Here is a 22,823-nt window from a genome sequence, read left to right as displayed (position 1 = left end):
AGGTGCACAAATTTTAGCATGAGTGATTACACATCCAGAAAAGCATGTTAGAAGTGAACTGTTCATTATTTGCTGCTTTTTATATTTCAATCATCCAATCAGGAAACAGAAATAAAATCATGTGAGCTAAGTGATCAATTGCACAACATAAATAGATAACAGATATTCAAAGTGAACAATTCATGAACAAACAATAGGCAGAAAAATATTTGCCCAAACTTTCGGCTTTTATTAACTAATCAAAAATGCATTTGCAGAAAATCAGAGAGCTAAATCTATAACACTATTATTTTTAATGAATAATTCAGTTAGCTCTGTCAGTTAAGATAATGGAGTGTCATTGTCCAGTCAGTAGAGTGTAACGCTGTTCTTAATAAGTGTGATTTTTGACTTGGTCATAAATATTTTATCCAAAATGAAACACAGCATAAGAGGTCTCAACCCAGGTATAATTTTTTCTCAAAATTTTTGGGGAGAAAATCTTTAAAAGTAAGAACTTCAGTCCTTCACAATTGGTATATATTTTCTACTCTTTAACTGAAAAAAAAAAAAAAAAAGTCAGGCAATAATTTCTACTTTATAATCACAGAATAATCAGAAGCTATAAAATCTCAAGAATAAAAATTCAGGGTACAAATTCATACTTCAAAAAATATCTTGACATGGAGCATGATTCTCCACTGTCTTACACTGATTTAATTCCACTTACTTCTCTGCAATTACCAGATGGTGAAACCAGTGTAATGGAGTGGAAATTCAGGTCCTGGTGGATTGTGGTTTATGTCCGTAATCTATCATTATTCTGCCTTGTGTCTGATACAGAATTTACTGAAAATTGAGAAGATCCATGTAATTATGAATTTTCTTCCTGTGATCCTGAATCAACTCTTTTGGGTTCTGGTACAAAACGACGTGGATGAAGTTACCACTTCTGTGACAAGGTATCCAAAAATTTGTTATATATAATAGAATTAAGGCCAAATTCAATCCAGAGTGTGACTGTTGACATCAGTCTAGTTATGAACCAGGGCTGAACTTGGTGTTTAGATTTTAATAGAAGATGAGCTCATTATCCTAAAATGTCTGACTCCTAGATCTAACACAGGGCTTTGCAAGTAAGTCAAGTAACTAAGTGTAGGATATGACATCACATAATTGACATCACCCACAAAATGTATTATTCCTACGTAGACCTTGCTTTCTCTACTATTTCAAATCAGTTGGCAGCCAACAGGTAAAGGGGGTTTTCTATAAAATATATAATTCTTGGACGTGCTGAGCACTTCCTGAATGGTGTTTAGTGTCCTCAATTCCCTCTGACTTCCTTGTTGGTTGAGGCTACTGAGCCCCTCAGTGCCTTCTAGGATTCAACTTATAACTAGGTGAGTCAGGTCCAGTGGCAGAGTTAGAGTTAGTGGGGCCCTGTGCACAGCTTCATTTTTGGGACCCAGCCAAGAAAAAGAACATTCTCTATTATCTCTCTTCTCCCCACCCCCTCCCCCCGGTCCCCGTTTTTCATTCTTTTTTTTTCTTCATCCTCCTCCTATAGGTAATAGGAAGTAAATGAAAATCAAGTGAGGTACCTTGATTGTTTTTGTAGTCTAACTTTTTTTTCCACAGACCACTTGAAAATTGCTGAGGGTCTCGGCGGATCACTTAATGGTCTTTCCAAATATTGTTTGTACCATTAGCTAACTATTGTAAAGCGCTTTGGATAAGAGTGCTTTATAAAAAAAAATGTGAAAAAACGTTGGGGTGTAAGGTCTGGCCAGGACTTAGGGTGCTGGAGGGGGCTCAGGGCTGTGGGTGCAGGGTCTGGGAGGAAGTTTGGGTGCAGGAAAAGGCTGGGTGTTGGGGTGTAGGGTCTGGCCAGGAGTTAGGGTGTGGCAGGGGGCTCAAGGCTGGGACAGGGGGTTGGAGTGTGGAGCGCTTACCTGAGGCAGCTCCCGTTTGGTGCGAGGGGTGCAGGTGGGGATGTGTGTGTGGGGGTTGCAGGAGTCAGGGTGGGCAGGGGGCTGGGGGTGTGTGAGGGGGGTGCAGGAGTTAGGGCTGGGGTGCAGGGTCTGGGAGGGAGTTAGGGTGCAGGAGCAGGCTGGGGGTTCGGGTGCAGGGTCTGGCCAGGAGTTAGGATGCAGGAGGAGGCTCAGGGTTGGGGCAGGAGGTCGGGGTGTGGAGTGCTTACCTGGGGCAGCTCCAGCGAGGGAATGTGGGGGGATGGGTGCAGGAGCTCCCGTTTAGTGCTCAGGGTTGGGGTGGGGATGGGGATGTGGGGGGGTGCAGGAGTCAGGGCATGGGATGTGGGAGGCTGGGTAGGTGTGGGTGGTGCAGGAATCAGGGAGGCCAGGGGGCTGGGGTTATGTGTGGGGTGTGCAGAAGTCAGAGCAGGGGGCTGGCAGTGTGGGCCGGGGTCATGGGGGTGCTCCCAGCCCCCTGCCCTGAGTGGCTCACAGCGGGGGGCTGAGGGGGTATGTTTAGGGGGAGTGTGGGGGCCCCGCCTTTGCTCTTCCCTGCTCTGATTCCACCCCCTTCCCCAAGGCCCCGCCCCTGCCTCTTCCCCCCACTCCTCTCCCTCCCTCCTGGAGCGACCTAAGCCCTAGCAAACAGCTGTTTGGTGGCGGGGGAAGCGCTGGGAGGGAGAGGGAGGGACGGGAATACAGCACGCTCGGTGGAGGAGGCGGGGAAGAGGCAAGGGGGAGCTTGGGCTGCTGGTAGGGGACGAGCCTGCAGCAGGAGCCCCAGGAGCCAGCAGGACCAAGCTGCCCTGTGTTTTACTGTAAATCCACCTCCGGTCAGGTCACCCTGTTTTGGACAGTTTGCAATGAAAACATTTATGCCGTAACAATGAACAACAGGGAAGGCATTATCCAAGTAATTAACAGTCAGCTGGAGAGACTTACCAAGGGTCTGTGACCTCCAGGAATTTCCAACTAAAATATTTGTTTAAAATAAAATATTTATTGCTATTATTTACCATGAGATCAGAAAAAAATAATAAAAAGAATAATTTCCAGTGGATGGGCTGAAAAAGAAAAGTTGTACTGCATACAGTTCTCTTTGTTGGCTTTTCCCCAGCCATCAAAGGCCTGGGTAGTAACCAGAAGACAAACACAGCTTAATCCTCAGTAGTCCCATTGGGTTTATAAGTGTTGTTAATGTATTTTATGTGTTTAGTGAAGCTGGTTTGCAGTGTTTAACTGTTGAAGGGCGATTCGTTGTAAGACTTCAGACTCCTGATGCTTGATTCCTCAAGTTGACTTTAATGGCAGCTTAGGGGGCTCAACACTTCAAAGGTTTTCAGGCCGAGTACTTCCATAGAAGTTATGTCTGGAATGAATTTAGCAGTGTCACTCCCCTGGCTGGCAGAGACTGAGCTCATCCCAGTGGTGATGTAAGCAGTCTCCAAGAGAAGGATGTCAAACCTTTTCCTATGATCCCTAACTGCCCAATTAATTAACACTAATGCCAATTGGGGAATAGATGGTTTTGTCCCAAGCCAGAGTTAGTATTAGTTGGGGTGGCTGGAAAAAACAGTAGTGAAACAGTTGGGTTAGAAACTGGAAGGGCAGCCTTTTTTTATGCTCAAACACTTGGCTATCCACCCACCTAGTAGAAAATGGCTTCTCGTGTTTTCCTCCTTGTCTGTGTACAGGCTTTGTAACAACATTGCTGATGTCAACAGCAACATGCACAGCTGTGCACTGGCAAAACGCTGGGCATGCCTTTCATTGTTTTGCCACTGTACATGTGTGCACTTTGTATTTTGTTTTGAATAGCTTGAAGTAGCTTGTGTTGAACAAGTTAAAAGCTTGAAAAGCAGAACAAGAACTCAAAATTGTTCATGGTTGTGAAAAAACACTTTCTTTATACTTTTGTCTTGGTTACTGACTTGCCTTGGGCCCCAGTCATGTAGTCATTACTCTGTCTTTACTCTGCCAAAATTCCCATTGATATCTGAATAGTAGAGGAGTAAGGACTGAATGACTGGAACCTTGGTGAATAATTTGGTCATTTATTTATTTTTCAGAACACCCTAATCACATTAATAATAATAAATGAGAAATAGTTTGCAAAACAACATTTAATAAAATAGAAGCTTTTTTGGGTTATATAACAAGAGTGCACAGAAAGCAACTAAAAAAAACTCAGCAATTATTAAACTGTGGTACATGGGTTGGTTTATGAGAATAAGAATCCATTATAGTGATACTGATTAACATATTTACCAAGTACTTTTGAGTTTGGAATATGGTCCACTAGGTCTTAACATTTGAGAACTGCTGCACTAACTGATTTTTTTTTTTTTTTCATTCTTGCCACATAAAAACAGGCCATTTATTTTTACATTTTGCTGAATAAATACAGCAAATCCTGCCTTAACTGCTCACTCAAAGAAACGGGGTAGCTAACAGGGGATGTCTTCTAATAAAGATGGAGCAGAATTATGTTCAGTAACTTTGTGAATTCTGTGGGGTGATGTCTTAAAAACAGGAAACTCTCAAAAAACATGGCTTCTGGTGCAAGCTTAATTGTGTACAGAGAGGCTACCTTGTTGGAACCTCTGGCAAAATGACTCACCTGCCTTTGCAGGGTTTTTGCACTGTAGTCCTGCCAGCCAGGTCCACTAGTGGTTCCTTTTGCTTTGTGACCTGGCCCTCCAGCCTGGTCACCTTTGGTCTAACTCCTTTTGGGATAAAACAGGATTTTCACAAATTAGTCCCAGGACCTCACACTGGGCCTGGTCCAGGCCCCGTAGTCCTTCTGGCCTCTTGTGTTTGGGGCCTTTCTGCTAATCTTCTCAGTGAGGCTGGAGAGCAGCAGTTCTCAAACTGTGGGTCGGGACCGCAAAGTGGATCACAAAAATGGGGTCGCCAGAGCCAGCATTAGACTTGCTGGGACCCAGAGCTGAAGCCCGAGCTCCACCCCCACCCAGGGCAGCGGGGCTTGGGCTGCGGCCTCCTCTCCCCCAATCCAGGCGGCAGGGCTTGTGCTCTGACCGCCTCTGAGGGTTACCAAGCCTCCTGGTTTTGGCGGGAGTCTCCCGGAATTGGGCTCTATCTCCTGAAGGCTACTGAAGCCAAATCGGGAGATTTTAGGCCGCTAAAAGTCCAGCAGCGCAGCAGGGTTAAGACAGGCTTCCTGCCTGCCCTGTCCCCGCGCTGTTCCCAGAAGTGGCCAGCACATACCTGCGGCCTCTGGGGTGGAGCCAAGGGTTTCCATGCGCTGCCCGCGCCACCGACTCCGCAGCTCTCATTGTCTGGGAACTGCGGCCAATGGGGGCTGCGGGGCATTGCTTGCAGGCATGGGCAGTGTGCAGAGCCCCCTTGCAGCCCCCCCTCTCCCCTCAGGGGCCGCAATGATATGCCGGCCACTTCCAGGAACGGCTGGAGGGGGCAGTGCATGGAGCCCCCTGGCCCGCTTAGCTCGGGTGGCTCCCAGTTGGCATCACAGTGGGGCTAAGGCAGGCTCCGCCCCCGCAGCTCCCATTGGCCACAGTTCCCGGCCAATAGGAGCTGCGGAGTCGGCACTCAGGACACAGGCAGTGTTCAGAGACCCCTCTCTGCACACTGCAGGGACGTGCTGACCACTTCCGGGAGCGGCGCGGAGCCAGGGCAGGCAGGGAGCCTGCCTTAGCCCCACCGCACCGCCAAAGAAGCAAGAGGTCTGACCATACAGACCTTAATCACTTGCTATAAGGGTCCCTGGGCCAGAACATCAGTTGCATCTGAAGAAGTGAGGCTTTTTACCCATGAAAGCTTATGCCCAAATAAATCTGTTAGTCTTTAAGGTGCCACCGGACTCCTTGTTGTTTTTGTGGATACAGGCTAACACGGCTACCCCCTGATGCTTGTAGTAACTTTGTCAGATGGGGCTCATGGTCCAATGAAGTTTGAGAACCTCTGAGGAATCCTTCTATGCTGGTTTCTGGCCCAGGGACCCTTGTAGTAAGTGATTAAGGTCTGTCTGGTCAGACCTCTTGCTTCTTCCATAGACTACTCTGTACATTATCCCCCCTTCTCTTCAGGAGGCTCATATTGTCGGGAGGGGTGGGGAGGAGCCTCTTCCCCAGGGTCAAGGGAGCTAGTCCTAGTTCTCAAGGCAACAAATGAAAGGAAACTAAATTAACAGAAATAAAGAGCAGTAGCATCTTCTCTGTCCTACAGCTCTGTGCTTGCAAGCAACTAAAGGTAGCTTGGCTCTCTGCTTTCTCCTTTCTGGGAGCTGAGGGTGAGGTCTGTCCACAGCCCCAGGCTGGGCCCTTCTGCACTGAGCTGCTCCCTTTTTAAGGCTCCTCCTCCAAGGTTGGCATGAGGCTGCGATGCCTGAGCCAAAGCTGCTCTTTAACACCTTCTTGCCTGGTGTGGGGTTTGTACAACCCACCACTGAACCCTTCCTTTCTAAGTGTCCCTTTGCCGGGGTGCTAACCCCTGAAAGATTAGAATAGAAATTCTGACACAACAGCCTTAAATAGACTTTGATTCTCAACTTCATTAACACTCTTCCTAATTGTCTTCATTGTAACTTCTTCATAATATTCTCAGAGCCATATAAGTGTTGAAATATTTTCCAGTAACATGTAGTTTCATCTCCCAATAATGTAATAACATCAACATCACAACTTTTTAAAATTGTTATAACTGGGTGTGTTTTGTTAAAATAACAGTAACTTTTTAGAGTAAGGCCCTGATCCACCATTGTGACCCACACAAGCGGGCTCCTGGGCCCACATGTAGTGCCCATGAAGTCAATGAGTTCCACATGGGCACAGCAGATTGTCCACATGGATTTTCCATGGATCAGACACATAACAGTAATTTTGAATCTGATGTATAACAGTGTGATATAAGGTAAAGCATATAAGGACATTTTTCTGCCTCATGCTGCAAGATATCTCAATATCTTTCTTTTCCAGGGTTCTTACTGACATTGTTGCAAAGTGCCATGAAGAGCAACTAGAATACTGTGTCCATTCGTATGTAAAGGTATGAAATATCCTGTGTGTTGCACATTATTTCCATTTTCTCTTTGTGATACTTTCTTGTAGTTTTTCCAGCATTTGGATAGTTGCCTTTTGACCCTTTAGATGGTGCAGTGATTAGGGCGCTAGCCTAGGCCTTGGGAGACCCACATTTCATTCCCTGCTCTGCCACATACTGCGTATTTAACCTTGGGCAAGTCACTTATCTTCTCTGAGCCTCAGTTCCCCATCTGTAAAAATGGGGATAATAGCACTGCCCTTCCTCACAGTGGTGTTTGGAGGATGAATACATTAAAGACTGTGAGGTGCTCAGATACTATGGTGGGGGGGGCCATGTAAGTACCCAAGTTTGATAGATTTATGTATAATTCAAGAAGGTATTTTGCAGCATTCATGTTAAGTGGTTTTACTGCTTCATATTGACCTGCCAGGTGTACTGTATGCATACAAAGTGTTTCTCCAATAACATTTAACAAATTACAAATGGACAAGTAAAGCTTAGTGATAATTTTTACTAAGGAGGTGTTCCTTTTCTTTGTGCTTGCAGATTGCTGTATGTTTCTTCTATTATATATTCTTAGCCTTCTATTGTTTTCTCAGGATATCTTTTGTTCCTCCAAATAACTGTATATTTATTCCTGGTTCTAGGATGTGAAATACTTTATTTTCTGGCATGGTTCCTTGCACATTTTTGTAACTGGGCACTGCTTGTTCCGTTTTTTTCATCCAATTCTCATTTTGGGGAAGGTGGCATATGTCTATACTCAGTTACACCGTTAGCCGAGTATTTTGATCTCAGTGAACTTGTGATGACATTGAGAAAGTCAAAACCCCAATGTCTTTAAAAATGATATCTTTGTTCCCAATATCCATCAAGTACCACTTAAGTTAGCACAAATAATGCTACAGACCAACAAACACCTAAGCAATAAATAGTTTATCTGAAGTAACAATCTAAGATGAAGAGCTTAGTATAGAACTGAATGTTGTAAGTAGAAAAATAGGGGAACCACCCTAAGGAACAAGGAAAAGGCAAAAGCTCTTCCTTGGATTTTGGAAAAATTGTACCCAGACATTACTTAGATTAATCAAGGACTTGGCAGTGTAGTTGAATCACCTGCAGAGATATCAATCACTCTGTAATGATTTAATACACATTATTTTTGTGCCTACTTAATTTAATCATTCATTTAGTCATTCATCTCAGAATGAACAAAGGAGAATCTATAGTATTTAAAACTTGTCAGAAGAGAAAAATAAAAGTTATTGTTGCTTTGTCTCTAATCCTCCATGCATAGAGGTTTTCTTCTTGTCTACTCATGTTCAGTGATGGTCGAACAGATACAGATCATGTCAGATGTAAAATAAGAGAAAGGCACACCGTTCCAGTAATTATGGACATAAGTTTGAATGACATATAGAGAGACTTTTAAATTAGTGAATGACATTCTGATTTATTCTGAAACAAGGGAGGCTTTCACAAAGTCTAATAATAACTATAATCTACCGAATGAAATTTATGCAACACAAAAGACAAAAAAACTGCCCTTCAGGGCCAATGAAACCAAAATGAAAACACACACTATTAATTGAAACTCTCAGATATTCGTGAACAGAATAATGAAAATGAGACAAGTTCTACTAGGAAAGAAACCAAAGACTCTTTCAAGTTCAGTGAAGCTAAATGCTGCTGAACTAACTTCCACAACATGCAAAATGCCTTCATACTTTGTCTTTATATACTTTATGTCCTTACAAGGGATATTTTTCAACATTCCATGTCCCACATTCTGATCTCAGTTACACTAGTATAAATCCAAAGTTTCTCTGAGTCTAATGGAAATATTTGGATTTGTAGTTGTATAATATGATCCTATGTAACTTTCAGTTTAGTGCATTTGAATTGTCTAAAAATACAGTAGACTGAAATATTGTATTGATTACAGTTCTGACCATGTGATAGTGAAAAGCCAAAGAAGGGTGCATACACTTTATATTTCAGCAGTGCTTAAAATGAGCTTGTGAGCTGGTGCATATGCAAATGGCTGCTGTTGTATTGCACACTGCCCTGAGCACAGCTGCAGTATGTAAATGACAACTCTTCACTTTTCATTGCATGCTTCAGCTCAGTGACTGAGTCATAAACATGTTGTGGTTCCTCATTATTCTAACCTAGCGCTTGGGGGAGAGGGTTCAAGTTCCTGTTGTGCCACAACCTTCCTGTATGACCCTGGGCAAGTCACACAGGGCCAGATTTTCAAAGGTATTTAGGAGCCTAAAGATGCAGATCCCAGTGGGATTTTCAAAAGCACCTAATCATTGATTTCAATGGGTGTTAGGCATGCAAAATTCCATTAGGTATCGATATGCAACTTTAGGCATCTAAATATCTTTGAAAATCTAACCCTTAGCCCTTTCTTGCCCCAGTTTTGCTTCTGTTTAAAAAAAAAAAAGAGAGAGAGAGGAGAGGAATAGTATTTCTGTACTTCACAAGGTGTTGTGACAATAACATTAAAGATTCTGAGGTGTTCAAATACCAGTGTCTCGATTGATCATTATATAAGTAAACCAAGATGCATCAAGACCCATTGGGAAAACTCATGCCACTTAAGTAGAGCAGGTCAGGAAATTTTCAACGAAACAGTTTTATATTGAAACTGAAACTTTTTCTGGGAACATACCAGCTTCAATGACAGCTTCAGCAAGAAAGATTTCTCAGGTCCCGGATGGAATTTCTAGTCAGAGAGAGCCAAAATAGCCAATAGCCTGGTGGTTAGGGCACTCGCCTAGGATGTGGAAGATGTAGGAACTTCAATCAGGGTCTATGGGCGTGTCTTCACTCGCAACATTAAAGCGCTGCCGCGTGACTTTAACGTGTCTGTGTAGTTGCGGCACCAGCGCTGGGGGAGAGCTCTCCCAGCGCTGTTAACCACCCCCACCACCTCCCCGAGGGGAGTAGCTACCAGCGCTGGTGCACTGTCTACACTGGCACTTTACGGCGCTGAAACTTGCAGCACTAAAGGGAGTGTTTTTTCACACCCCTGAACGAGAAAGTCACAGCGCTGTAAAGTGGCAGTGTAGACAAGGCCTCACACATGCTAGATGAGTGCCTTAACCAATAGGCTATTGGCTGTTTTAGGGCAGAGTGTGCTCACTCACTCTCTTTCTCATAGAAAAAGTTCAAAATGTCTCACTTTTTATCCCGGTGTGGAACAGGAAATTTGTTTAAAATCTCAAAAATTTTGCAGGATGGGAAAACCACTTCCCACCCAGCTCTATAATTAGGCGTTGAGCTGTCCATTGTGGCAAGGAGAGTTAATATTTAATAGGAATGCTACTTAAAAGTATCATTTGTTTTAGCTGTTTGTACTTAGTGTTGCTGGAAAAGATGTTTTCTAATAATTAAGAGAATTAAGCTGCTGTTATTTCTGAGACTCCAATGAATTCTTTCACTGAAGTATTAGTTTAAAAAAATAGGTGAGGGAAACAAATTGTAGCAAATATATGATTTATGTCCATGAGCTATCTAGTGGCAGAGGAAATCTGTTCCTTGGGCTACAGCCTGGAAGGGGGATGCTATTCCCCTTCTTTCCATTCTAGTGGGTGGTCTACCCCTTTCAGGATGAAGAATTCCTACCAAGTAAGCTGTTGCAATTGGAAGATAGGAACAAAGGAAATGTGATCCCGATTAGGTGGTTTGAAAACCTTCCTTTTTTCCCCTGCAGGTTTATTGTTCTTCCTTTTCTGGTGAAGTGTCTTGGAAGGGAGTTCAAAAGAATCAGATTCTGATGCCCTAATGAAAAAAATAATGATATCATGCCAGTGATTTTTAAGCAGAAATTCCCTTTGATTCAAATCAAGTTGAAAGTTATGGGGAGTACTGCTTAAAAGTCAGATTCAATCGGAGGAGTTTTTGTACCATTGCTGTTCAGCTTTATGTCAATTAATTTTTTTCAGTCAAGATATTTTGACAGGCAAAGATCAGCACCACAGCTATTCTTAGAAGATGCATTCCTTATACACCACTATCTGTTTCTGGGATTTCTAGCAGTTTTTACAGTACTATTATTGATCTCTCTTCAGTATGTGTTCAAGACCAAGTCATTTGAAGAAAGGACTGTTCATGAGGAGCTCGCCAAGAACGTGACTGGTCTTTTGAAATCAAATGATCAAGTAACAGTGAAACACGTTTTAAAGGTGAATAATACAGTTTTAAAAATTAGTATGTTTTCAATATTACTACAATTTCTGCTTCTGCTTCCTCCTCTCTCTTTCACTTTCCCCTGTGCGCTTTGCACATCTCAAAGCCCATAATAATCCAAAAGTTTTATCAGGCTTTCTTGCTGTAATTTTGTGAATTCTCAGCATAAGCCATTGCACAGTACATGGTGATTTTACATTGTATAATTCCTCCTGCTGAATTTTCTTTCTGTTATTGCTCAACCACTGTGAGAAATATAATTCTTACACAATACAGTGAGTCAGAACATTAAGAACATTTTTTTTTTTTTTTTTTAAACTTCACAAATGGTGCCAGGAATTACAGCTCAGATACATATTTATAGACAGGATATATATTCAAATAATATGATTTTAATGCAGTTACTATTGATTTATAATTAGCCATATGTAAAAGATAATTATTCTGATAAGCATGAAGAGCTGCCAATGTGTTGGTTTGTCTTTTTGTTTTTTTTTTAAATAACCAATAAGAGAGCGAACACTCTGGCCACACCCAGGCTGGGAGGGAACTCATGTAAGAGCTAGCTATGCCAGCTTTTCCCCTGCTGAGGACTTTCCCACACCAAGGGGATTCTCAGTTGTCCTGATCCAGACAGTTCCTAGCTCTTGTATACCATACTTGCAAAAATGAACTGGAGAATGGGGAGACAGTCTGGCCCACAGTGTACTTTACATGCAAGAAATTAAATGGCTGTTAAATAACGTCACAGTCATTATTGTTATACGGGTACACTCTAAACTTTTTAATAGGTCAATTTATTTTTACTAAAAGGTACTAGAGATTGAAGTCATCTGTTCATTTGTAGAACCATCATATCATGGGACAAGCTTCCCATCATTGGCCCACCAGTCTGTGCAAACGACTGCTAGGACATATTCTCTGTGCCCTTTCAGTCATTGACCTCTCTGCTGAGACTGCTATGAAGGGTTCCAGTTATGCAACTATAATTATTATGTGTCATGTATTTCTGCCTTATCTACTTGCAAACAAAGCACAAATTAAGACAGAGGTGTAAATATGAATGGAAATGATCATTTGTTCACTCCTTACTTCTTATTAAAGGCACAATCACATTTGCCAAATGCCAGATCCAGCAAGGTGCTGTGTGGCTTCAACGCAAGTGACTTAAATACTGTCATAATGAAATGTAAAGCTTTCTAATTTTTCTATGATGTAGATTCTATCAATACACACTGCTGAGAACTCCAGAGGAATTCTTAGATGTAAAATATATCTCAAAATAATCTATGCAGTGTCATCATAGCCATGTTGGCCCCAGGATATTAGAGAGACCAGGCCTCTATTGGTCTAATAAAAGATGTTACCTCACCCATCTTGTCTGACAAAATAATCTGTTTTTCAACACTAATATTATCATGTAACTTTCTCCATAATATTTGTACAGCATTCCTGGTTCTTCTTTGCAATTATCTTAAAATCAGTGGCACAGCACTTGGTTGATACAAACAGAACACAGGTAAGAATATACATTATTATGTAATAAACTAAATTTTAAGATTAATTTCTACCCAAGTACATTTAACCATGTAAAGTAAATGTATTCTAATTCTGTTTACTCTGAAGTAATAATCTGAGTTTTTCTTAGATTCCTCGAACTCAGAGACTTCCAGAATCATTCCAGGTTGAACTAGACATACTGATAATGAACTTGTCCGACCATGTGGTTTGGAAATACAAAGATGCTCCTGAAGAAACAAAAAATGCAAACCACAGCATTGCCAGATTCCTTAAGGTGAGATGTTCAGTCATGACTGAACATGAATTTATTCAGTCATAGTCAATGCAGAGTAAAGGAGATTAAACCTCCAGTCTGAGGGAGTAAGAGCTATCCAAGCGAATGATGGCTGAAGATGCAGAATCAGCACTGATTTATAGTACGATTGTTTCTATGCTCTTAGGTCTGTGGAAGTCCAGTGGCTGCATATAAATCTACTAGAAAAGCCTCACTCGTACATATTTGTCCTGATAAAAGATGTGGCAAGGCTCCTCTTTCATCATGTCAGCCTCCACGTTTCCCACCCGGGAGTAAATAAATCCTACTCTGGAAGTTTTTAATTCTTAACTGTGGTTTATTTAGAGTATTTACAAAGTGGGCTTCAGGGTAGGCCCGAGTCATTCTCTTAAGCAAAAACCCCCAGAACACATACATTTCTTTTCCCCCATTAGAGCACTGACTTGTTACGCTGGCTTCTGCTCACCCGCCCTTCCCCAAATAGAAGAAAACTTAATAATTCCCCTACAGGAGAAAATAGCTCTCTACCTAGGAGAATCCTTTTCTCCCTGCTGCAGCTTGTTTCTTTTCCCTCCTCCCACTGTCTTACCAGAAGAGGGTTTTTTAAAGATCCCTGGCAGCCTTTAATTGGATGCAGGTGTCCCTAATTAACCTGAGGTAACCTCTTTTCATTTCATAGAGAAAAGGGCCTTGACCATTCTAGGACTGATATACCCATCTTCCACCACTCTCTTATCGAGGAGCAGTCAGCCCTGTCTGGGGTTCTCTGCTCAGTGTCCCCTTCAGGTTCCCTATTGACCTTCACATCTGTCCCTGTTTTTTCCTTTGTTGTCCCCCGTATTTATTTGCGTCCCAAGTTCAGTGGCTCCTCCCCAGTGGCTCCTCCTCAGTGGCACCTCCCCCAGAACCCAGTAGGACCACTTTCTTATAGCTGTCGGTCTGTCTTCCTCACAAAGTGTCCACACTGGCAAATAGTACAGTTCATAGATGTAACATTTGAGTAAAGGAGAAGTATATTGATGAATGGAACAACTGTTACAAAATCAAGCTATTATAATTTCTTGATCTACTATAGCACTAAAGTAGTGACCATAAGATGTGACCATCATAATAACATAAGTAGCCACTTTTTACACACCTTTTTAAATATTGCAAGTATTCTGTAAACTGCTGAAGCATGTAATTATATGTACATTTTATCTCAGGAAAAGTTGCATGTGTTCCAGTCATGAATGATCATTTTTTCACAATTCAACAGTGATTTTTGCCATCACAATCACTCATCAGTTTTGTCTGTGGAATCTAAATAGTAGCTGTTCTGAGCAAAGCATAAAATTGTCAGCAGTGCCTATGTCCCATTTTCAAAAGTGATTTAGCTCACATCTCATTGAAAGTCAGTCACTGATTTAAGTGGGAGTTCTGTGCCTAGTTGTTTTTGAAAATCCCACTTGACAATTGTCTGCATCTTTAGGCACATAAATACCTTTAAAAATCTGTCCCCTCATGAGATTAACAGAAGTGTCTAAGGTTGTGTCTACACTGGAAACTTCAAAGCGCTGCTCCTGGAATGCTCCCGCGGCAGCGCTTTAAAGTGCGAGTGTGGTCGCGCACAAGTGCTGAGAGAGAGGTCTCTCAGGGCTCCTGGTAATCCACCTCCACGAGGAGATTAGTTCCGAGCACTGGGAGTGCGGCTTCCAGCACGCGGAGCCTGTCTACACTAGCACTTCAAAGCGCTCAAATTTGCTGCGCTCAGGGGGGTGATTTTTCACACCCCTGAGCCAGCAAGTTAGAGCGCTATAAAATGTAAGTGTAGACAAGCCCTAAGTAAGTTAGGTACCCAGTTCCCATTGACTTTTAGTGGGAGTTAGATGCCTAACTCATTTAAGCACTTTTGAAAACTTTACCCATAGTCTTCTCTAATGTATGTGGTGGATAAGTAAAGCAATCTGAAGTAGTTTATGTGCCTTTGTGCTAGTTTTTCTCTGATTGCCCAAGAATGGGTTTTGCAGCATTCTTTCATTTACTTGATAGACCAGTTCATGCCTCTTGTAACTCTCTTCTGGGATGGGAGTAGCAATAAGATTCCTTTTTTCCCTGAATCCCTCAATCATTTGGACATTCTCCAGTATCTGCAGTGATCTCATGATTAGCTATGGGGTGGGGAAGAATTAGCATTTAGGACACAGTGTGACTAATTACATAACTGGAAAGCTGGGAACAGGAACAATAAAAACCTTGTGACATAGTGACACAGGGCTAGGCAACCTATGTCACGCGTGCCAAAGGCGGCACCCAAGCTGATTTTCAGTGGCACTCACACTGCCTGGATCCTGGCAACCGGTCTGGGGAACTCTGCATTTTAATTTAATTTTAAATGAAGCTTCTTAAATATTTTAAAAACCTTATTTACTTTATATACAACAATAGTTTAGTTATATATTATAGACTTATAGAAAGAGCCCTTCTAAAAACGTTCAAATGTATTACTGGCACGCGAAACCTTAAATCAAAGTGAATAAATGAAGACTTGGCACGCCATTTCTGAAAGGTTGCTGATCCCTGTAGTGACGTATAGGCTAGGTCTACACTAAGGGGGGGGTCGATTTAAGATACGCAAATTCAGCTATGTGAATAGTGTAGCTGAATTTGGCGTATCCTATTCGACTTACCCCGCTGTGAGGATGGCAGCAAATCAACCGCCGCGGCTCCCCCATCGACAGCGCTTACTCCTCCTGACGAGGTGGGAGTAAGCGCGTCGATTTGGGGATCGATTTATCCATCTAGATGAGACGCGATAAATCGATCCCCGAGAGATCGATTTCTACCCGCCAATCCGGGCGGGTAGTGTAGATTAGCCCATAGAGTGTACTGTACAACATATACTGAGACTAAGGGGTGAATCTCTCTGTGGCAGATTGAAACACAGCTCTTGGAAAAAATGTACAGGAAATAAATTGTTCCTGTGAAGTTATCAAGAAAACTAGCAATACAGAGGATATAGTCTCTCTTGGCACACTTTTTAATAAATAATAGATCTGCAGTCCTCCAAAATGGTCTCCATTTCAGGTGCTGTGTGGAAACCTTATCTGCTGCTGTTCTAGCTGGCATGAGTTTTATTTACCCAATGCATTACATCACTGAAAGGGTAACATGGCTTGCCAGTATTTCTTGTCAGTATTGCACCTGTGTTACTATTGCAGTTCTGCCTGTTATTTTTACATGTTATATATTTGAACAAGCGATAAAGCCGTGTTATGCTGCAATCAGATTCATCTGGTCCTTGCTTTTTTCTGGTCTGCCATAACAAATTATGTAAACTAAAGAGATGGCTTGACATCTCCAGACCAGATTTTGCAGCAGCCAGATTTGAATGCCATGTACTGTACACTCTGGGGTTTTTTATTCTTGTACAGTTCAAGAGCATCTGTGATCTGTGTGATGGACCTGGTCCCCAGGATTACAGTTGTTAAAGTCCTTGCTGACCCTGCAAGACTGTCCCACTCTGGGGAAGAATATCAGTAACTGTAGGCTTGAGCACTATAACAAACTTTACATCTCCCAACCATCTGGCCTCATCAAGCTGCGGTTCTCATAATAACGTAGAGTAATGACATGTATTTGCTCCCAGAGAGAGAACCTAGTTCATAGTCAGAGAGTTGTTTGGCTGGATTCAAGAATCATTGTTTTGAAGCAAATATTTAGCTCAGCTTGCATCATATGCTACCTGCCTTTGAGTGCTACAGTATTTAAAGCGCCATTTCCTCAGATAAACTCACTCCTAATTACTTGTACACTATGGTAGTAATTTTAGCCACACATCATTGGAGAGGCACAATGCAGACAGATTGCACTTGTAAATCTGGCCCTGTGCTATTGGTAGTAGATATACAATTATAAACATTCTATTTTTTTCCTTAGCGCTGTTTTACGTTTATGGATCGTGGATTTGTATTTAAGATGGTCAACAGCTATGTAAGCATGTTCAGCTCAGGGGATCACAAGGTATGAGTTATATTTTTTTAAAGGGGACTTGATAGTAGAGTATTTTCAGGATGAAACTATTTACGATCCATTCTGTAGTTACTCCATGCTCAGAAGTAGAGTTCATCAAATTATTTACTATAAAGAATGTGTTACAAATTTAGGTCCTGATCCTGCAAGGAGCTTCACATAGCTCAGTGGCTCTCAAACCTTTTTTACTGGTGACCCCTTTCACATAGCAAGCCTCTAAGTGCAACCCCCCTTATAAATTAAAAACACTTTTTATATATTTAACACCATTATAAATGCTGAAGGCAAAGTGGGGTTTGGGGTGGAGGTTGACAGCTCGCGACCCCCCATATAATAACCTCACAACTCCCTGAGGGGTCCTGACCCCCAGTTTGAGAACCTCTGATATAGCTGGACTCCTATGTCTGTGCAGAACTCAATTGAACTTCAATGGGGATCTGTTGATGTACAGAGGTCAACCCCTGTGTAGTTCCTTCCAAGATCAGGACACTAGCCCTATTTTAGGTTAGTGGGTCATTTGTGAACTGCATGCTCATTTTCCTCTAATGTATTTGTAAATACTCACTGAAATAGCTTGACCAATAATTTTCAAAATATGGGTGATTCAATCACAAACTGGTCTGGTCAACTCTTCACTATTAATGTGGTGTGATTAATAGCATAAGTGAGATGGTTTTGTTTCTGCTCCATGGTTGGATCAGAAAAACATATGCAGGATAGTAACAAATAATAAACAGTGCACTCTTGGTATCCGGCAAAAGTTTGTGAAATTTTTATGATTCATTAACTTTTTCACAAATATTCAGTAGTGATCTAAATAAATAAGATGACCCTATGAATTATAAAGAACCAAACTTGGTGCCTTTGATAGTGAAATTATTCACAATTTTTTAACTACATCAAGCTGTACTCAGATCTCTCACATAATCAGAGGAACAGCTGCAGAATCAGGCCCTTAGTTATTGTGTTCTACATGAAGATCATAAATCTGCAAAGAATTCTATAAAAGCTGAAAATTGTTTCCACATGTTTCAGTTCAGTTCAGCAGCAAAAACATGTTTAATTAAAACATCCAGTTAATTGCTAACAGAGCAGTTCATTATTGGAGATTGGTCAGTCTGTATAGCAGAAATTAGCACATCCTCAAAGATAAATGTATGTATGATATCTACAGCATAGCTTCCTTTCCAAATAGTCTGCAGAGAACATTTGAAAGTAGAATCAATGAGGAGCCAAGACAGATGTGCCAGTAACAGACTTGATGCCAATGAAAAAGAATATGCATAAAATGAGTTATAAAGATTCTTATGACTTTGAGGAAATACCAAAATATCCTCAGTGTCTTGGCTTGTCTTGCTTTGTAACTAGAGAGCAAAACAAGAGCCAGTCATTCAGTTTTGAAGCAAGGTTAAGCTTTCATTGGCTTGCATACTTTGGTTTTTAACTGCTTGTTTACTTACAAAAAATTTGCTGATCCCAGTCTTCTAGAAAGTTGAACTGTACATCTATCCATTTGAAGAAATAGTATATGTGGTTGTGTTAGTACATAACATTGCTTCAAGTGAATTTATCCTAGGTGTGGATGAAACTCAACGGTAGAACTGATCCATTGAAATTTTCAATATTTTGACGTTTGTTTTATCCTGAATTGGGACCAAAAGCCAAAATATTAAAAAATTTGGATTCGGAAATATTGTAATTTTTCATTTTAATGTTTATTTGTGTTCCCCTGATCTGCTGTGGTGCCTCACTAGAGTTTTAGTTCAAGTGCCTCATGCCCCCATTCTCTTTTATCAGCCCAGTTCTGTGGCTGATTGACCATGACCATGGTGCATCATGGAGATATGATAATTCCAATGGAAGATTCCTTACCAGCTCTACTCAACAGGTTCTGAAAAGTTCAGATAAGCCACAAAAGGTTTCCAGCCTTTTTGGTCTAGACCCTTTTCAATGCTTGTGGCATCCTAGCTCTACTGCCCAGCGGAAATGAAAAGATTGCATTTGTGACATGGATCCTTCGCACCCTTTAAGAAGGGGCAAGATTTGCGCCTTTACAGATACATGCATATACTGGGATGTAGTATCAGCTTATTGTTGCTCTGTTGAATTGGTCCTACAGCATCCTGGGAAATAGTTTCTTATGAGTTAGAACATTGTTTTGGGAAGAGGAAACAAATCTAAATATTCCTTGTAGGACCTCGGGCAAGACAGTTTCCCATCTATAAAATGGGAATAGTTATTTCACGTGGGAGTTGCAAAGCTTAATTCATTAACTGTTGCATAGTGCCTGGAGCTTTTGGTTAGGAAAGTGCTACAGAAAGGCAAAATATTGTTGCTACACAGTATTCATTCTTATTAAAATGCTCTGATACATGCACCCACACAGCAACATGGGGATTAGTTTTTCTCTTTGTTATAGTTTGTATAGTTCCCTTTGTTATACTATCAATGCTCATTAAAACACAATAACACTTTAATGAGCAGCCCTCCCATTACCAATTGAAAGGAATGACTGGAGTTGATGATATGTATTATCAAAAGCAGTATGAGCCAGATCCAAAGCCCAATGAAATCAATGAAAAGACTTACCACTGACTTCAGCTGACCTTTGGGCCAGGCCTAATACTACCAAACCATGGTACTCAGCTCATTAAAAGAGTGAGGAGGAAAGGAAACACACAAAATCATTTCATGTTGTTGTTTTTTAGTGACTACATAGTGCTGGGTCAGTGAATGATACAGTCTATTGAAATGATTGCTACAGCCCTGAATTATGTGAAATGGAGGCGATGCATCATACCTCCTAAGAGTTTAAGTAACAGCATATGCCATCCAAGGGAGCCAGTGCATGGTCTTAAAGTGACAGCTGCTTTTAAATGACATTGTCATTTAGTTAAAGTCATACAGAATCAGTGTGAAATTAAATTTCAGGAATCCACAAAAAATGCAAGCATGGTTCTGACAAATGCCTTTAATATAATTTGGGGGAGGGGGAACCAAGTTTTTAATCTTATTCTGTACTATAGCATTACATAACAGACCATTAGTTTTTAGGGGCTGATAGGAATGATTTTGGGGTAGAGAGAAATATTAATGTAACTTTTAAACTTGTTTCCTGTTGTCATTAAAGTCCATACCAATTATTTAATATTGTGGTGTTTCAGATTTTATATCAGTACAAATTTGACTTTCTTCAAGAAGTTTGTCACCATGAACACTTTATTCCTCTGTGCCTGCCCATACGATCTGCAAACATTCCAGGTAATAACTCACCTTATATATTGGCTTGTGAAATGTATTAATTGTCACATTTCTCAGGCCAGTTAGTATGGGAAGTACTATAAACTCTCCAAGAATAACATCTAGACATTAGATATAAAAGTAGAGAATAAGATATAGATGTGATGTTAACAAGAGATAAGATAGATCTCCCAGTTTAAACATCTGTTTATTTCTGAGACAAGGCGAGAGAGGTGATATCTTTTATTGGACCAACTGCTGTTGGTGAAAGAGACAAGCTTTCAAGATACACAGAACTCTTCTCCAGGTCTTTCTTTATTTCTGCTCATCTCAAATATGCCTGGAAATCCTGTTCTAAAGTGGGTCATTTAATGGAAATTTTGGTTTAGTGACCTAGAGTGCTTGCAGAGAGAGAAGTACTAAAACTGAAACTGGGTTGAGAGATGAGAACTGCAAGAAGAGACGTTTGAAACTAGGAGGAGGTTTGAGAGCAGGTGCAGCAGAAAAGAAGGAACTTAAAGCTGTGAAGGAGGATGGAAGCTGTATCCTCTTCAGCTGGGGTTAGTGAGGTTCCATGAGCAGTAACTAGGGGATGTGGGAGGCTCTTCTGTTCCTGTTAATCTGGTTAATGTACATTCAAGCCATTGTGTCTCTAGTGTCTATGAGCTGATTATCCTTAGGGAGTAGATCCCCAGCAACCTGTCGTTCTGAAATGGAGGTTTCACTACCAATAGGCTGAGGGTACTTACCCTCCAAAGCTAAACTCAGTGTGTATGGTATTCTGAATGTGGCCTCCTAGTTGTGGCCAGTACTACTCCTTTTTCCCCCTTTACTGAACTCTTATAGACATATATACTGACAAGTGTGAGTCACCTATACCACAAGTAAAGTGCCTTTTAAGGCAGAAGAGGCCTTATGATGCACTGTCTAATCTCCACATCTTTTACGCTTCCTTAGCCATTTCTGCAAAACAGAGTAAGAGAGGAGCTTTCTCCCCACCCCCTTTACAGCTGGAACAACTTCTTTAATCTTGGTTTTGTGGTTAAAGTGCATGATAGAGCAGTTTTGGTGCTGACTTTAGTTAAACCTGGATTTCACCCCAGGCTCTATTCCCAGTCGTCCTGTTTGACCTGGGGCAAGTCACTTAGGATTTGATCCTGCTTAAGGCAGGAGCTACTCAGTACACCCATGAGTATTTTCCTCTCTGTGTGTTAGTTTCCTCATCAGCAAAAGGATAATGTAGTACTAACCTCACAGAGCTGTGGTGAAGCTAAATGCATTTCTGTTGGTAAACTGTTGGGAGACTTTAACATAGCAGGCTTTATGGAGGGTAAAGTATTAATTATTCATTATTATTGCATTAATATTTTACTAGGAGAAAAGTGGTATTTTAGTCACATTTGGTTGAATTGCCTCCAGTCAAAGTCACTTTTTCCAATGTATAGCTTGTGGATCAAACACCATGATTTCTGGTTTCTACATTATTCTGCAAGAATTTGCTATCCAAAGCTATTGGCTGGGGTATCTTGGCAAATGTGAAGTGTGACAATCTCTGCCTGCATATAGAGAGTACTCTGTTAAAAAAACTGAAATGTATCTCATAGTTACTTATTCTACTATGCCAACCTGAATTTAAAAAAGCCCTATGTTTATCATGCATCCACTATGAACGAAATAGACAATTAACCAAGGTCTTACTCTAAAGCACATTGAAGCCAATAGTAATCTTTCTGTTGAATCTGATGGGCTTTGGATTAAGCATCAAAAGAGGGAAAGAAAATCAAATATACTTTTCACACATCATCATAATGTCATTAATTTGATTTAGTAAAAATGCATGATTCCTGCCTTGTCTTTTCTTTTCTATTCATGATAAATCAAGACTCTGTGACACCTTCAGAATCAACGCAGGAATATCGTGCATCAGGTAAGAGCTTAATTTCTTACAGTGCTACATGTGGAGTGTTAGCAGTGAATAGATAAAACTGGGCTTGAGGAGTTTTGATTTTTATTCCCAGCTCTATCACTGAACTATGGTGATACCTTGGGGAAGTCATTTAAATCATCTGACCAATGGGATGTTTGGATCTCTGTGTTTCAATTTCTTCAGCTATAAAATGGGGATAATACTTAGATGCTATGCCTCAAAAGGGTGTTTGAAGGCTTATTCAATGTTTGTAAATTACTCTGAGAACCTCAGATGGCAAGAACAATATATGTAAATCGTCATTCATTTATAAATTATACAAACTGCATGATCTTAAGAAATATTTGTTATTGATGTTTGTTAATTTGTTCTGAAACTCACACATGAGCCTGCCTGGAGAATTTTTGTGAAAAACTTTATTTCTGGAATGTATGTTAACATCGTTCATTTAAAAATAAAATGAGATCCTTGTCTGTTCTGATCCAGATATTCCAGAATACACCCTGACCAATGAATTTTGCCATAAACATTTCTTAATTGGGTTGCTGCTTCGAGAGGTTGGCTATGCACTGCAAGAGGACCAGGATATTAGGCACTTAGCTTTGGCTGTGCTTAAAAACCTCATGGCAAAACATTCTTTTGATGATCGATATGCAGATCAGGTAAGTGTGTT

At 41.1% G+C, this 22,823-nt stretch overlaps 1 protein-coding gene across 9 annotated transcripts in view; it reads left to right on the top strand.

Moving 5' to 3' along the window:
• DOCK10 (dedicator of cytokinesis 10) overlaps positions 1–22,823 on the top strand; it is a 228,050-nt gene that overhangs the window by 157,776 nt on the left and 47,451 nt on the right. For all 9 annotated transcript variants that reach the window (XM_054040397.1, XM_054040400.1, XM_054040402.1 and 6 more), the window contains exons 24-32: positions 823–941; positions 6,911–6,980; positions 11,060–11,173; positions 12,625–12,696; positions 12,826–12,972; positions 16,891–16,974; positions 20,148–20,244; positions 22,106–22,150; positions 22,637–22,812. In XM_054040397.1, coding sequence (XP_053896372.1) covers positions 823–941; positions 6,911–6,980; positions 11,060–11,173; positions 12,625–12,696; positions 12,826–12,972; positions 16,891–16,974; positions 20,148–20,244; positions 22,106–22,150; positions 22,637–22,812 — 924 coding nt within the window. The remainder of the gene's footprint in view (positions 1–822; positions 942–6,910; positions 6,981–11,059; positions 11,174–12,624; positions 12,697–12,825; positions 12,973–16,890; positions 16,975–20,147; positions 20,245–22,105; positions 22,151–22,636; positions 22,813–22,823) is intronic.

Source organism: Malaclemys terrapin, chromosome 9, assembly GCF_027887155.1.
Source record: "Malaclemys terrapin pileata isolate rMalTer1 chromosome 9, rMalTer1.hap1, whole genome shotgun sequence".
Lineage (NCBI taxonomy): Eukaryota > Metazoa > Chordata > Testudines > Emydidae > Malaclemys > Malaclemys terrapin.
This window is presented reverse-complemented; position numbering and strand designations above follow the sequence as displayed.